The sequence below is a fragment of the Pyrus communis genome, chromosome 13 (assembly GCF_041283825.1).
Source record: "Pyrus communis isolate YQ-2024b chromosome 13, ASM4128382v1, whole genome shotgun sequence".
NCBI classification, from domain to species: Eukaryota; Viridiplantae; Streptophyta; class Magnoliopsida; order Rosales; family Rosaceae; genus Pyrus; species Pyrus communis.
In genome coordinates, this window is record NC_142577.1 from 12456614 (window position 1) to 12472413 (window position 15800).

Sequence of the window (15800 nt, forward strand, 5' to 3'; positions counted from 1 at the left end):
AGATTTTGTAGTTTAACCTTGAGGACAAGGTTGTTCTGAAGGGGAAAGCATTGTTATGATCTGGAATTACTTCGGTCACAATTACTAAGAAGGGACCAAAATGTAATAAGTGAGATAAGTTTAGGGGGTCATTTTCCTATTTGTAGTTGTAAAGGGAGTTGTTTACAGGTTTTCTGCTGTACTGGGTTACTATATAACCATTTGTGTTTCTTTGAGTAAGGCATATATACAATTTACAAAACCGATTCTGTTCAGGGTTCTCTTCGACTTCTCCCGCCCTTTCTAATCTTGCAAGCAGGTTTAGGTTTGAGCCTTGCTAGGGTTTGGTGCTAACAGTCAAACCTTCAACTAAGAAAATGACATTGGACAACGTAGGATACATACTGCTCCTGCGAAAAAGTAATAAGACTGAGATTAAGAATTCAAAGTGCAAACAAACATATACCAATAAAACTAACTTAAATTGTGACGGTATAATGGAATTAATCTGTGAAAGTGCACCAAACAAGGGGTGAGTCTTAGAACATCAATTTTCACATTGTCCCCTACATTTCATCAAAGATAAACATACAAATTTCCAAACAAAGCAAAGAAATTGAAATTTTGTCATCAAAACTAACTAACGAATCATAAGGAGACATCTTTGCTTGGTGTGTGGCAATGCTCTAACCCACTCTAGAATCGAATAGAGGTTGATAACGGACAGAAAGAAATACAAAGTAGGAAATATAATCAATATCATAAGTCAAAAGACTCAAAGCTTGCTGCAAAGGGTGAGGGGTCAACCATGTGACTTTTTGCCCCTTAACCTCGGCCTGCATGGACAAACAACGGAAGAATTCATACCCAAATAACACAATAACATAAAATGCACAGTTGAAGATTTGATAAGCAGTGTACAGTACATAACCAAACCTGATAATATATGCCTTTAACAGATACAAAAGACTTAACGCAATTTATGAGTCCGAGATATGTAAGCTTGCCATTCGTGACTCAATCTGGTACGAAAGCAACACCAATATTAAGGGAAGATTCCACAAAACGATTAACTCCTAGAAGTAACTAAGCATCATTTCATACTTGACAACTCCTTTTATTTAGAAAAATACAAATATCTACCTTCGACAGTTATGAATGCCTATCTCTATCTCTCTCACTCTTCCTTCCTCCCTCCCCCCTGCCTTTCCACTATTATCAACACGCGGCAGAAATAGACAGTGGCAGCCTCGTAAATAAAGTGAAATTCACTTCAAATCACTGTTAATGTGTACAGTGCAATTTCCCCTCCTCCTTTAGACTAAAGTAATTGCGTTATGCGAGTTTCAGGAAGCACACGAATTGTTGTAAAAGGATTCTTGGGAAGGGGCCACGACCATTAGAGCTAAGGTTGATACCAAGGGAAAAAAAAAAGTACTGCAACTGAGATACAGCCATTCCATGCGTAATATTTGATAATTTGACAACCAAGTATTTTTATTTGGTCTAGTGATTTTTCTCTTTCCAATGTATGAAGAGGTCCCCAGACTAAAGTGATACTTCGGAATAATTTATCACCTTCACCACTCGATCATGCACTAAGTTACGTCATCCACCTTGCATGGGAGTGAGTTCAAACGCTGTGAGTGGTTAATCTAACATCTAATCTACAAAATCTATCGCTTGATGCAAGTAAAACAAAACACACACATACACACCCCGCCCCCCGCCTTCCTAAAAGTCTCAGGACAGTGCATGGTTATGATCTAGTTGATGAAAGCGAGCTTTCCAGGGACTGATTCAGTTGATGGAAACGAGATTTCCCGGGACTGACCCAGCTCTTATGTGACTGACGTTTAGAAGTGAATCAGTGATGACAAACAACAAATAGATCACAATAAAAGCATCTCCTACAATCGCAAGCCACAAATTATGGCTTTCACGAAAAATACAAATACACCAATAAGCCGAAAGTACAGAACCCACAAGTACAACAGCAAGAACAATCTGCTGGCAGCTCAAAAGGAGTACATATAGAAAAGTTTGGTTTAAACTATGGACTCAGATGGCTTATAAATTGTTAGACAACCAAATTCAGCTGTTGCAGCAGGCAGAGGATTGCATTAACCGGAAACCCAGAAGTTGGTTGGATTCTACAGATTCAGATGCACTTCTACTCCATATATATGTATATATAGTATACTCAAAGGATGTCTGCACGAGCTCTCTCTTGCAATTAATTCTGCAAACCAACGTAAATTCCCAGTTGAAACAAAAAGGGATATTTAAACATCATGTTATCTTTACCCGTCCAGAAACCATGTTACACACTCTGCATTTTGCTAGATATCTCTTTTGGTTTTGCATCGTCCTTTTCCTGCAATCAAGTAAAAGCATCAAGTTGTTGGTTACAGATAACAGCAACAAAGGTCATTTGTAATCAAGTAAGCTAAATGGTACCGCTGTACTCAAGCTGGCAAAAACATACCCAAAAATGAAAAACATATGCACAAAATCCTTGGAGATAAGGAAACCAACTTAAGAGTTAGACATGCTTATTTCCAAACAAGTTGGGGGTTCAAGGGGTTATATGGTTGTTAGACCAGGCACCCTTACATTGACAACCTGCCCCAGTAAGTTTTCTCGGGGTTATACCGAGGATAGGGATTTCAATCAAGGACAAGTATCTGTTATGGTTTCCATGTCACTTCAGCGGTAGGCAACGGCAAACACGGGTTTCCATGTCACCTCAGGATTTATATCAGAATAAGTTGGGAAACAATGCCAAAGATGATGCAGAAATAATAATAATGTAACACAAGTTCATAAGAACAATCTTAAGGATCAGCTGCTATAAGGCTGAATGTCTTACTCACACAAGTTTAGCACTCATTGGTCATAATTTGAATACTTGTATTACATCTCAGACATGTTCTGACATCATAAAACAAAATGGGGACGTGGAGGTTGTTCTTGTAAAATATTTTACAATTGAGTATTAATTTTCCCTTATGACATCGAAAGTATGAGGAACTGATACTACATTATAATGGATCTTTGATATTCTATATCATAAATTTGAATCATTTTAATAGAACAGGCTAGCCTTAAGTTGGATTCTCTTGGAACAACAAGTGAGTATATCCTAATTTTATGTCCTTTCTTTCATCGTTCTACCAATATTCCTTCACCCTTGTAGCATTATGTGGATCAAATTACAGTGACTATTGCGGAAGTTTGATCACCATATTTCAAAAGGAATTGTAAGTTGCAGTAAGTCGACATGCATACTCTCCCACTTGTAAATTTCTAACAAAAAATTAAAGGACGTTCTGAAAAAACAAAATAACAACCTTTTTCTAACCAGAGGACTTAAAACCCTTGATTTTCATGGCACTGGTCTTGGGCACTGTTCTAAGAATCCCAGCCTAGTGCCGTTTAGGCCCTGCCTAGGCAACTGGCCACCACCCGATTATTTCCTAGGCGTTTGAAAATTAAGAAAGGACGCCTAGACCTGCCTAGCGCCCGCCCATTACACCTAGACGCCTCCTAGGTCGTAAATCTCACTTAGATAGAAAATAGATAACTTTCATTTTGCATTCTATTTTTTCAATAAATTGTAAGAAACTTGTTGAATACTTGAAAGATCACTCATTATATGCCTGTTCCCATGTTTTCAATATGTCCTAATACTTGATAATCTACATGTCATTCAATTTTGCAATTTATGTATCCCAATCCAATTATGTATTTATTTTCAGTATAAGTAGACATTTAATTATATGTCATATAATAAATTTAATTAAAATATTTATTTAAAAAAAAAAAAAAAAACCACCCAGGCCCCCACCTAGGCACTAGGCTCTGCCCGCCGCCCAACTAGCGCCTAACGTCTTTTAGAACCATTGTCCTAGGAAGGCATTTATAAATGCAAAACCGGAACATTAACGAAGAACTTAAACAATAGATTCAATACAAGACAACATATACATAAGTATTGGTTGTATGAGAATGCGTAATGAAACAAAGGACAAGAAAAATAATCCAATGATTGAACTCAGTTGCTTATATCAGCATCAATCAACATCTGCACACTTCAATCTATTAAATGCTCAATCCAACAACAAATCAATCTAAGCCACTAACCAGTACAACATAAAAACACAACGAAAAGTAAACAAGTATTACGAATGCAAGCAAACGAATGGTTACCAGTCCCTTGCTCTGGTAATAATCATCTAGCGCCCACTGATATTTTGACTGATTTAATCCAAACCAGCGTGCCAAACGGTCGTCCAAACTTGAATGAGCTGCAACATAACCAAAGAGCCACCCTTAGCTGTAGTTCACTAGGGAAGAACATACCAGTAAAAGTATTCACCAAAACTCTGCCTAAAAGACTTCACAAGATGCAGGATTGGCGAAACTACAAAACAAAATTCAGCTTGCTGAACATTTGTTTTAAGTTTCTGCAAACCAGACACTGTATAATCTCCTATCTAGTTTCTCAGAAACCTAGCAGGGGCTGTAAAATCACCAATGGTCCCTGCGTACTTTCGGCAAGTAAAAAGAAAACAATAAGAACATCAATCCAATGGAAATTTCATCTTCCTAACAAATAAAATTATTTACAAAATTACTTACTCAACAATTCACAATAATGTCTGGTTGGCTTTCTTTCATTAATTTCATGCCAAAATCCCAAATTATCCTTCCTTTTCCTCCACTCCCCCACCCACAACCACAGAACAACCAAAAACCACACAAAAACATAGTAAAACAAAGACACGCATTACCCTTCTGCACTTTGGTGACCGCATTCTTAAAAATCCCCAACACCGAGCCATCGGACGAGGAATCCGAAGATACGGCAATGGGCTTCACCAATTGCTGAGGCGGCGGCTGGACCGGGGGCGGGGCCACCTTCCTGGGGGACTCAAAGACCGGCGCGGCCACCTTCCGGGGAGATTCAAAAACCGGTTCGGGCGGTTTAGGGGTGGAGGGCGGCGTCATAAAGACAGTGTAGGGCCCAATCTTGCCGATCATTGGAGGGGGAGTGGAGTCCCTGTTGATGGCCATCTGGCTTGTGTTTGGTTTGGAGGAAGATGGGAGAGAAAGTCAGGGAAAGTCAGGGAAAGTGAGGGATCTTCGTGAGTTTCGAGTGAGAAGGGGAGTGGAGTTGCTTTAAGTTAGAGAGACCGAGTGAAAGTAGTGAGCTGGTGGATAGGAGGGAGGAGGAGTAGTGTCGACTGCACGCAACCCCAAGTGGTCATATCTTTTATCTTTTGTGAGTATATTTTTAGAAAAGCTAATAAAAAATGATTTGAAGATTTTGAATTTTAATAATACAGATAAAATAAAAGATAAAGTGAATAATACTAGAATTGACTTTTTAGTGTAAAAATATGATTTTTCGTTAAAATAAACAGTACCGAGAATTTTTTCATTAAAGTTTGCTATATTTTTATGTGTTAGTATTTTGAAATAATTGTAATTTTCCTAGTTGGCAGATGTGGGATGGACTAGTGGGAGTGTACCTATTTGTACCCGTATAACTCGGAGTTTGCTTCCACTTGACAGGCAGCCTTTAGCGTTTGGCAGTGACGTACATGAGTACATCTCCATCTGCTCATACGACTTTGGTTCCTCCAAATAGCCCAAGCCCATCAAAATTCCCTTGTCATCGTCACGGCCATTGTCTAGCTTTGGAGCGTGCTTGTTTGTGGCGCTGCACTTCTTGGGTTTTAGGAGCAACCTCTGCTCTTTCTTTCTCCCTTTTGAGATTGAGTTCCAAGTTCTGGGTTGTGAAATTTAAATTACGCTAAGTTTCTATGCTGTTTTTTATTTCGTCAACTTCGATTCAATCATGCTAGGTTGTTATAGCTGGGGTTATTTTCGTAGAAATTGAGATTTTATATAAATATTGGTGAAACTTGTATTGGATTGTGATAAATAAAGTTATGTCTGTGTAACTTTGAAGCAACGAGTTATTGATTTGGATTTCGATGGGGGATAACAGATAAGTAAACGAAAATATAGAAGAAACTGATGATGTACACAAGATGAAATTGGTGCAAGGAGGGCTGAATTTGTGATGCCAAATGTAGACATTCGATCAGTTGAAACTCAAAGCGAATATGGAGTTTGATTCGTTGTTTAACAATAGTTATGCAAATCGCAGTTGGATCCGGGAATATAGTAGTAAAAATGGCAATGGTGGTGAGGGCTTGGTAAGGAAGGAATTTGTTAGTTGCAAACCACGTTCAAGAAGGTGGATGCTTATCCAAACCCAATTGAAAAGGTAAGAGGCCAGACACAAGGATTGACTGCAAGGCAAAAGTTGTGTTGTCGAAGCCAAATGATCATGATTAGTTTGTTGTAACAGTTTTCAAAGAGCGACATAACCACTATATGGCAAGCGCCTCACACTTATTTAAATCTCATCTTCGAGTTTATAAAGCAAAAAAGGGGATGATTGAACAATGTGTATAAGGCAAAGAAGGTGATGATTGCAAAATGTGCGGAGATCAATATTTCCATAAGTAAACAAGTGGATTTATCGGAGGTACAAAGTGGACAAAGTGGAGGAATCAAAGATATTGGTTGCATCCCTAAGGATATGTTTCATGCCGAGAAGGACTTGCAAGTACTAATTGCCCACTGTCTCGCTAATAAGAACTTAATGGATCTACACCATGTGAGGTTGAGATTGAAGAAACAACGGGGTTGAGTAAGGACGAATAGATAGTTTAATTGTTTTTGGCTAGGATTAACTAATATGTTAATTAATCATATGAATAAGTTCGTTTTAAATCTCATCTTAGTTTCAGGCCTCAAGGCCCATTGGGCTTTGAATAGTCAAGCCTAATGACTTGAGTTGTATGACAACTTAAATCACAAAAGGGCAAAAGGCTCACTAACACCTAATGGCCGGTCATAGAGGATAATTACAATTCATGCCACTCAAACGTGAGTGGCTATAAAAGAAAATTTGTATGCCAAATTTCATTGGGGTTACATGACGGAATTGGAGAGAACAAAAATGCTCTCCTTCCACCTCTAGGAAGCCGGTCACTTGGGCGAATTTTAACTAGCATCGAAACCCTCCCAAATCACTCATCTCTTTTTCATTCACCTCATGGATGTGGAAACATAGAGGTTTCCTTTCTTGGGAACTTGGAGAATCCATTCTTCCATCCTCCACCAAGAAATCCATGGAGCAAAGAAATTATGAATAAATGCCCTCTCTCATGGGTGATTAGCATTTGCTTATGCATAGAGGATTCAACAAATGTATAATAAATCTCAACTCCTTTCTTTAATATTTGAGTTGAGTCTTGGGTCACAACTACTAGGCTTTGAATTTAATGGGTAAAGTTTAAATTTGAGTACATTCAAGCATGGTTCCGCCTTTAATTACTAATTGCATGTGTAGATGTTACTCAAATGAACTTAGTAAAATCAAATTTTTGCTTCAGAAGGAGATGAACAATTTTGAAGTAATATGTCAAAAGAAGAGTTCAGCAACATTGAAAACATGACGGAAGCTTAGAACAGATGACTACAAATAACTAAAAGATAGAAAAGTAGCACAATAATATAACAATGTAAAATCTCCTACAATAGCATAATGCATGACAACGTACAATAATTCAAGTATCAATAAAAAATATAAGCATCATTGTAGTCTTTTATATGAAAAATATCCTAAAATGAAATATAAAATAAAAAAATTAATTCTTTTAAGAAATCCTCCCTGGGGTTTATTTGTACACAAAGCTCAAATTTCCTTATTTACATCATAAAGAATGAAAGTATTAACATATACATACATACATACATATATATACATACATATATATACATACATACATATATATATATATATATATATATTATAATGACCCAAGTGAACAACCACATAACCAACAATATTTACAACACTCCCCATGTCCACCAGTCAAGGGTTGTTGCATCATAAAAACAGAATAGGAAAACCTAGTGGGATAAAACCAAAGCAAAGGAAAATTACTACAAGCTCTTTGTGAATAATTGATAAGGTGTTGGACACACTTATAGCTGGCCCTACTAAAACCTGTTGGATTATAGGAACCCACATTGGTCGTATGAAAAATAGTATACAATTGATATATAAGAGATTTCACCCCTAATATCACTGAGGCATTTTGTGATAAAATTCTTCACCTAGTAATAGGTTGTTAAGTAAGGACAATATCAATGATGTTGGTGGTGGACCATCTTAACCTAAAATGTTTAACATGATATCAAAGCAAATTATTCTCTCGACACATCATGGGCCCAAGTTAGTAGCACGAATCATGCTTCCTCAAGTTCAAATTTTAAAAGTTGCACTAACTCCACCTTAAGGGTATTAATTAAACAATTGGGCCTTTGAAAAAGTTGGCATTGGCTCCAGTGACTGAATACTAACCGAGAAAATTGGGTCTTCGAAAATATTAGCATGGACTCCAAAGACTGAATACCGACCAACTAACCAGACTCTCGAAAAGATTGGTGTTAGCTCTAGTATAATGACTTGAACAGTTCTCAATGTGGGAATTGGTTTCTCTTGTGACCCAATGGGGGCCACTCGTAAAGGGGCATGTTAGAGCATAAGATCTCACATTGGTTGTATGACAAAATAACATACAACTAATATATGAGAGATTCCAAAATATCACCGAGACATTTTGTAATAAAACTCAACACCTAGTAATACGTGGTTGAGTTAGAACAATATCGCTGGTGGTGAACCATGTTGGGTCTGAAAAATTTATCTAAACCTTGCATGAAAACGGAGTAGGATAACATTTTGATCGATAGGAAAAAGGATGTGCATACAAACGATATCAAGTCACAACAGCAGTCAACTTTATATAACAAATGTATCTGGCTGAGGGTAACGAGGAAAATGTAAGATAACACGGAATCAAAGAGAAACTAAAGAGCAAAGATTCAGGGCAGCAAACCAAAGAAGCCGCATTCCTTCGAGACTGGAAATTCTTGAAACTCAGTCAGAAAACTTGGTCTGCACCCAAATATGACCGCCATGTTCTGCAGAGTTAAAGGCTGGCTTCTACACAAATCTGCCACACAATCCTTACTTGTATATCTTCTAAGCTGGATGCCATGTCTTACTCAAATGAAGGATAGCTGAACAAGGATTCATGACATATGCAGGAGAGGACTAGCAATACGTTACTATAAACATGCATCATTTTTCACGTTTGGTTCAAATTACAGAACGTAAAACAACACATAAGCATAATAAGACTAGGCCTACATATATAAACCTACCTATCCACTATGTACTACTAACCTGACCAAGGCAGAATAATTCACTCTCCGTACTGAAGGGTAGTCACACAAACCTCACAAAAAACAAACATGGTTCAAGTCACTCATGAAATTATTGAAAGTTCATCTCGAGCCAGGACAATTCCATATAAGAAATGTGCACTACCACTAACACCCAAAACAAGCCCCGACTAAAGTAACTTTTGTCAAGAGCTATTAGCGACTGAAGCAGCAACCTCTGCCTGGCCAATTCCTCAGAAGGAACCGCAATCTTGCACTTGAAGGCTAATGTGTGGTTACAGCGTGCTCCCATATACTCTTAATCAGATTACAGAGTTTGCCAGTGAAAGCTCATGGAGTTCACTTAACATCCACTCTTCACCAGTTTGACCACCAAGGACAATTGCCCTTGTCCCTCCAACAACACAAGTACTATGTCCCCAGGCGAATCTTGGGGGTCGCCCAGGTACATTCAATATCCTCCATGTAGGTTTTTCATCCGTTGGATCTAAGAGATAAAGTTGCGACGCTGAGTGAAGACCAGCAACAGACCCTCCAAAGATCAGTATTCTCCCACCTGGAAGGCTCACAGCTACATGATCCAGTCTAGGAGGAGGAGCCATGCCCCCTGGATTTCCAGAACCGGGCATTCCACTCCCTGTAACACACCTCCAACACGGTTCATCCTCACTCAGATCCATTGTGAACACATCGCTGGAACGAAAACGAAGTGGACCACTTTTGGCCAGGCCCCCAAACATCAAAATTTTTCTACCACCATATACAGACAGGGTGTGGCCCAATCTTGAGGGGGGCTTCCATGCTACTGGTATCTCTCTCCACACAGGTTTCTCCATTGAGAGATCAAGCAAAAAAGTATCACTAAGGAGTACTCCAGAATCTGCACAGCCACCTGACACTATCAACTTGGTGCCATCAAGAGTGCAGGAACTGTGCCATGATCTAGGAAGCGGAGGAGCCAACCCAGATATTTCACGCCAAGTTGGAGGCTTTGCATCCAAATCCAGTACGAACACATCATTTAGCAAGCCCTGCCTTCCACAGCCTCCAAATACCACCAAATGGGACCCATTCACACAAGATAGTGTATGGCCCCAACGACCAGGTGGAGGAGAGCTGACTTGTACATGCTGCCACTCTGGGTTACTGGCATTTAGATCCAATATGAAGGTGTCATTCATCGGTTGCATATTAACCCCTTCACCACCAAAAAGGACAACACGATTTCCAACTGCACAAGCACTAAAGTTACAGCGTGAGGGTTCAACAGAACCTCCAACAGTCACCTTTCTCCATGTTGCTGCTTCAAGAGTAGTCAGCTCCCGTGCCAACCTACCCCAACCTAGCCTCTTCGCACCAGGCACGGCCTCTAAAACCCGAGTTGTTTCACTACCCCATGCATTTTGGCAGACCATTCTCCAAAGGTCTTCATTCTTCGAAAGCTCATACAGCCGCCTACAGACTGAACCAATAGATGCAATGTCTCTAGGTGCCAATTTCGATAGAATCTTGAGAGCAAGTACCTCATCACTCAATTGCAGCATTCCACAAACCCCACGACACATATTCCGCTCCCCCAGGAAGGCAGCAGGACGGAAAGCAGAAAGACAAGAACGAAACCGATCAGAAAATTTTGCTGACTCCTTGATTGAAGTGCCGGGCACAGGACCTAGATCAATGTCTGCCTCCGTGAAGAACTGAATCCCGATAACGTGAGTTATCACATCATCATCCCCATATATTGGTGTCAGCCGCAATCTATTCATCATTGGAGATCCATCTTTCCTAAAGTTTAATAACTCGCCTTGGAATTCAATACCCTCCTCCAGACATCTTTTAATTTCTGCAACTACTGCAGAGTCTACTAGTGGATGCCTTCTTTTTGCAAATGGCCCTCTATATTGCAAAAACCGGCTGCAAAAAAAAAAAACAAAGCACCTACATCAGAACAAAGCAGAGGAAGGAAGAGAAAAGAAAGATGCACTATTTCTTTAGCTAACATCCAACTCCAACAAAAGAGAGCCCTCAAACTAAAGGAAACACAAAGACTATTTGGTTTGTCTCCAAATATAAAAATAAAAATAAAAAATTACACTCTAGTATATAGCAACAAAATCATATTTTTATTTATGCTTTGCCTTCAATAAGGTCAGGTTTAAACACAATAGAACCAAATGTCAAAGATGTAGCAAAGTTTATACTGACCTCCCCAAAAATTAGGATATCTTACAGCAGTAAACTTTGTAATAACTCGCATGTTGCAGCTTTGCTATTGTAATTTTGACTCAATTACTGTCATTGTTAACTTAACTCAATTTTGCAATACTATAAAGTGAAAGCAACAATTTTATCAGATCTATAAATAATAATAAAAGTTTAAAACTGTCAAAAGTACCAAAAATTATGAAACTTCAATCTTTTGTTTCCCCTCAAGGTGAATCGGCTACTCATATAATGAAATCAATCTTTTCTCCCATGGTTTGAACTTTGGAGTACACACTCCATGTGATTCGTAAGGCCCCTGATGGATCAAATACTAGGAATCACAAGGGCAAATAAATTATTATTGTCATGACATATGGCCATTAGATATTACTATCCTAAGCTCAGGGCAAGGCAATAGGTAAGGTCATTTATACAGTGACCATAATTTCAATGATTCAACTCAGGTTCAATTGAATGCTAGTTGCATCCAGTACAAGAGAGCCATTGATTCAACTCAAGTCATTGATACAGTGCCCATAATATCAAAATATTCAACTCAGATTCTATCGAGTGTTCTAGTAGTTGGTTTTTTTATTTCGGTTGTTCTTTCACATATCCAAGTGTGGTTCTCTTCTGACAAGAGTGAAGAATGTGTTGCATTCACTGTAGATGGCCAACCCTATAAAATAGCCAGTAGATGAACAATTACACGTGTCTAGTACTAATACTTAAAAAGACCAAGAAAAGAAAAATAAACAACCATTTAACAATAAAACTTGAAGCACTATCCTCAATGCAATGTTACATGTAACCAAACAATAACCCTAGCACATAATTTTTCCTTCTTTTTATACACACACACACACACACACACACACATGTACATAAATACATATAGTCCTCATCTTAAGAGGGATCTATTTCGATAAGAACCAAAAGGGGTTGCATTGGCAGGGTCACCCAGCAATGTGGCCCAAGGGTCCAAATTGACTAATTTTTAGATTTCTTTATAACTTTCCCATTTAAATTTTGATTTTGTTGATTTTCCACATAGATACTTCCTAAATGGAAATCCAAATTAAACACTTTGCATCATTGGACAACAGTGTAAAGTGGGACCCAAAATTACAATCCCTTTTACATCAGGTTTTTATATTCGTAAGCAATCGAATACACACCAACTCGTTCTTGATTACAATCCTGATAGCTTAGTTATACCTAAATGTGATGATCAAACATTCTTAGACTGGATTAGATCATTTTTAGAGCTTGTTCAATATCTTCATAACCCAGTTAAGCCACAAACACCAAGAAGCTCCCAAACAGAAACATACGCAAATTTCAGAATGCCCAGCTCCTTAGTAGTCAACACTTATATTTTATGACTTAAATGAGCCAATACAATGGTGCAATAAGAAAAAACATTTTTCTTATGCTTGACAGCTGAGCTTCGATGACTAACACCTTATGATATGCATAAGATTGCACTATTCCAAGTTATATAAATAAAATGAATACAACAACAACAACAAAACCTTTTCCTACCAACACAATCTCTATGCTCAAACAGGTTTATCAAATGACAATTTAGTGGTGAATATTTAAGCTTTATCCTACTTCAAAGTGGCCAATTATGGTGCCTGTAATATCATAAGAGACTTATGCTCTTTCTTCTTTATCTGCTTGTAATCATGGAAAATCTAAACACTTTTGAGCGACATTAGGCACTTCACTACTCAACTAGTTAGGACAATGAAAGAAAAATAGATGGACCATATCAGATACCATCTAGCATATGAATCTTCAAAAGTTAACTTGATGCTTGCAATTTGATGTTTTCATTGTATGACATTTACTCATGATGCTGAGACAAAACCATAAAAAAATAAAAAAAATAAAAAAAGCATGAACCCCTTGCATAAAAATATTTCAACTAACAGGTAAAGCACCAAAAAACATACCTACAATATAATCTTTCATATTATGACTAACGGAAAGAAAATAAAAGCATTTAATTCAACAGTATTATAGATTTTAGCTAAACAAACCTACTATACAACTCGTGTCAATGAACTTACTAATAGATTTCAAGCACTATAGTAGCAACAATCAAATTCCCCAAGCTTACACCCTAGATTAGAGGCAGAGAAGACTTTGTATTAAAATACACATATTCAGAAAATAAAATAAATTTTGAAGATACAGAGGACAATTAGAGTTTTCATTTGGGAGAGCCAGACTTTTGGCCTCCTTGAGCACTCTAGAGATGTAGTTGGTGTGGTTCATCAACTACAGTAGAGTTCTGTATCGAGTGTGGCTTGTTTTATTCCTTTTATGTATTGTTTTCTAATTGGGGTACCTTGAAGGGCTATTTGTCCATCCCATTTACAATTATTTTCTAATTTATATGAATTTCTCGTTTCTTATGAAAAAAAATTAAATTAAAAACTTCAATAAAATAGAGCAACAAGGCAACACCCAAACACACAACAGAAACCTGTCGCATCAAATTTTGTTATAATTATATCCTGATATTATCATTTGCTTTGACATCTACACCATGAGAAATTTGTATTGGTCCTACAGGAAGTAACACTAAACACAACACGCCGCCACCAGTCTCATGACTGGGTTTATGACCACAAGGAATCAACAAAACAATTACTTCCAGCTCCAATTTGCTTAATTTTCATCCAATTTCCGAGCACAAACAAAACCCTCGAGAACTCACAAACCCAATGAGCTGCCCAATACCAACCACAATCACCACAGAAAAAATCTATTCAATCCAAAATACCCATCACGCAGCTTCTTTAATAACGCAAAATACAATCCCCACGGTTTTCTCAACAAAAATTAAGTATTTCTGAGAACCCCAAATCAATCCCCCACCAAAAGCACCCAAAACAAAGACGCACCAATAAAACCCCCATTCAAAACCCTAATATCAAAATCCCAAGATAGAAAACTGACCAATTGCGCCCAAGAACCTCCTCGGCACGGTACCCCGAGGCCATTTCAAACACAGTGTTGACGTAGATGATGGGGTGGTCAGGGTCAAGAGCGTCCGTCACAACGAAGCCACACGGCGCCGTTTGGAGCAAATTCTCGACGGGGAACGGAAGCGGACCCGGGGCAGAAACGTCGTCGTCGTCAGGGAAAATCAAGCTCCCATCCTCGTCCTCCTCCTCCTCGGAGCTCAGATCGGAATTGCTATCCCACTCCATAGATATTGCTTTCAATCGGCCAGAAGAATTTGAATCGTCGTCTTCCTCCTTCAACCCATGGAAAGTTCGATTGGAATTGTTGTTGGCAGAGATGGAAGGGGAACGGAGGAGGTGGGAGGTGTGGGTGTGGGCGTGGGTGTGTGTAAAGGTTGAGAAATACGAGTGGTGGCAAGTGTTTGTGGAATTTAGCTTAAAGCCTAACGGATGGTCGGCTGGACTTTTAACTGCCTTGATCGTAAAAATGGAAACTCTCTGGACCGGCTGGAGTTTGTTGGGAGCCGGGTCGGGTTTCACCTGTGCGCGCAAAATAGATAAAGTAATATCACAAAGTTAAGAAACGAAAAAGTGAGATAACCTAAATAATGGAATGCACATTAATTTGAGAATAAGAAGTTCGGAAAGTCAATGTAGTTCGAAAACAAAGCAGGACGAATCTCTAACGGAAGGGAGTCATGCTGTACCATAGTTTGAGAAGACAAGCCCATGTTAACAAAATTGTCCGTAACATTTCCTTAGCGATATATGTGAGAGATGTAGAAAGTTATCTTCTAAATGCAGTCCAAACAAATAAACTATAGCATACAATAAGGCCAACAAGGATCAAAATCAGTAATCGGGAGAATAAAAATAATATTAGAAGAATTACTTTCCAGCCAAAGACAATTTTGAAATTGACCCCGGATTCCTAGGGCTTTCAGTGTAGATGCCTTTCCGAGTATTAAATCCTTATCACTCTTGATTATTCCAATTGTTACCAGCTTGTGGTCTGATTAATAGGCACATTATAGCAACTCCATTTTACCATCTTTTAAGTGAAAAATAACCATATGTACCTAGTATCTAATGACGGCTTCAGCCACGTTAACCTTTTCTTGACCTGCGTTGAAAATTTTCGATCAAATAGTTCCCTCCGAACGCTTTATTTGATCATGTAACTGTGTAACTCTTTCAGAATTGTACAACGCTTATCAGCTATGTACTGATAAGTACAATCCGATAAGGGGTATGCTATATACCTTCCCCATATGTCTTCGCCCTTTTGCCTTTTCC

General features: G+C 38.4%; 2 protein-coding genes across 2 annotated transcripts; both read right to left on the reverse strand.

Moving 5' to 3' along the window:
* Nucleotides 1-1850: 1850 nt before the first annotated feature.
* LOC137737759 (uncharacterized) lies at nucleotides 1851-9050 on the reverse strand. The gene is made up of 3 exons (XM_068477313.2): nucleotides 4776-9050; nucleotides 4192-4289; nucleotides 1851-2356 (listed from the first exon to the last, which is right to left on the reverse strand). Exons 1-3 carry the CDS (start codon nucleotides 5056-5058, stop codon nucleotides 2303-2305), a joined length of 435 nt encoding a protein of 144 aa, XP_068333414.2. The 5' UTR covers nucleotides 5059-9050; the 3' UTR covers nucleotides 1851-2302.
* Nucleotides 9051-9198: 148 nt separating this feature from the next.
* On the reverse strand, nucleotides 9199-15030 carry LOC137737013 (adagio protein 1). Its single transcript, XM_068476355.2, has 2 exons — nucleotides 14497-15030; nucleotides 9199-11232 (listed from the first exon to the last, which is right to left on the reverse strand). The coding sequence occupies exons 1-2, from the start codon at nucleotides 14748-14750 to the stop codon at nucleotides 9621-9623; spliced, it is 1866 nt and encodes a 621-aa protein (XP_068332456.2). The 5' UTR covers nucleotides 14751-15030; the 3' UTR covers nucleotides 9199-9620.
* Nucleotides 15031-15800: the final 770 nt, after the last annotated feature.

Bases quoted from the DNA above. Each gene is read 5' to 3' on its own strand.
- LOC137737759 (XM_068477313.2), bottom strand. From the start codon at position 5,058: ATGGCCATCAACAGGGACTCCACTCCCCCTCCAATGATCGGCAAGATT. The intron at 4,290-4,775 runs GTAATGCGTGTC...GTTATGTTGCAG, and splicing joins GGTCACCAAAGTGCAGAAGG to CTCATTCAAGTTTGGACGAC. The intron at 2,357-4,191 runs GTAACCATTCGT...ACTTGATTGCAG, and splicing joins ATTACCAGAGCAAGGGACTG to GAAAAGGACGATGCAAAACC.
- LOC137737013 (XM_068476355.2), bottom strand. From the start codon at position 14,750: ATGGAGTGGGATAGCAATTCCGATCTGAGCTCCGAGGAGGAGGAGGAC. The intron at 11,233-14,496 runs GTCAGTTTTCTA...TTTTTTTTGCAG, and splicing joins GAGGTTCTTGGGCGCAATTG to CCGGTTTTTGCAATATAGAG.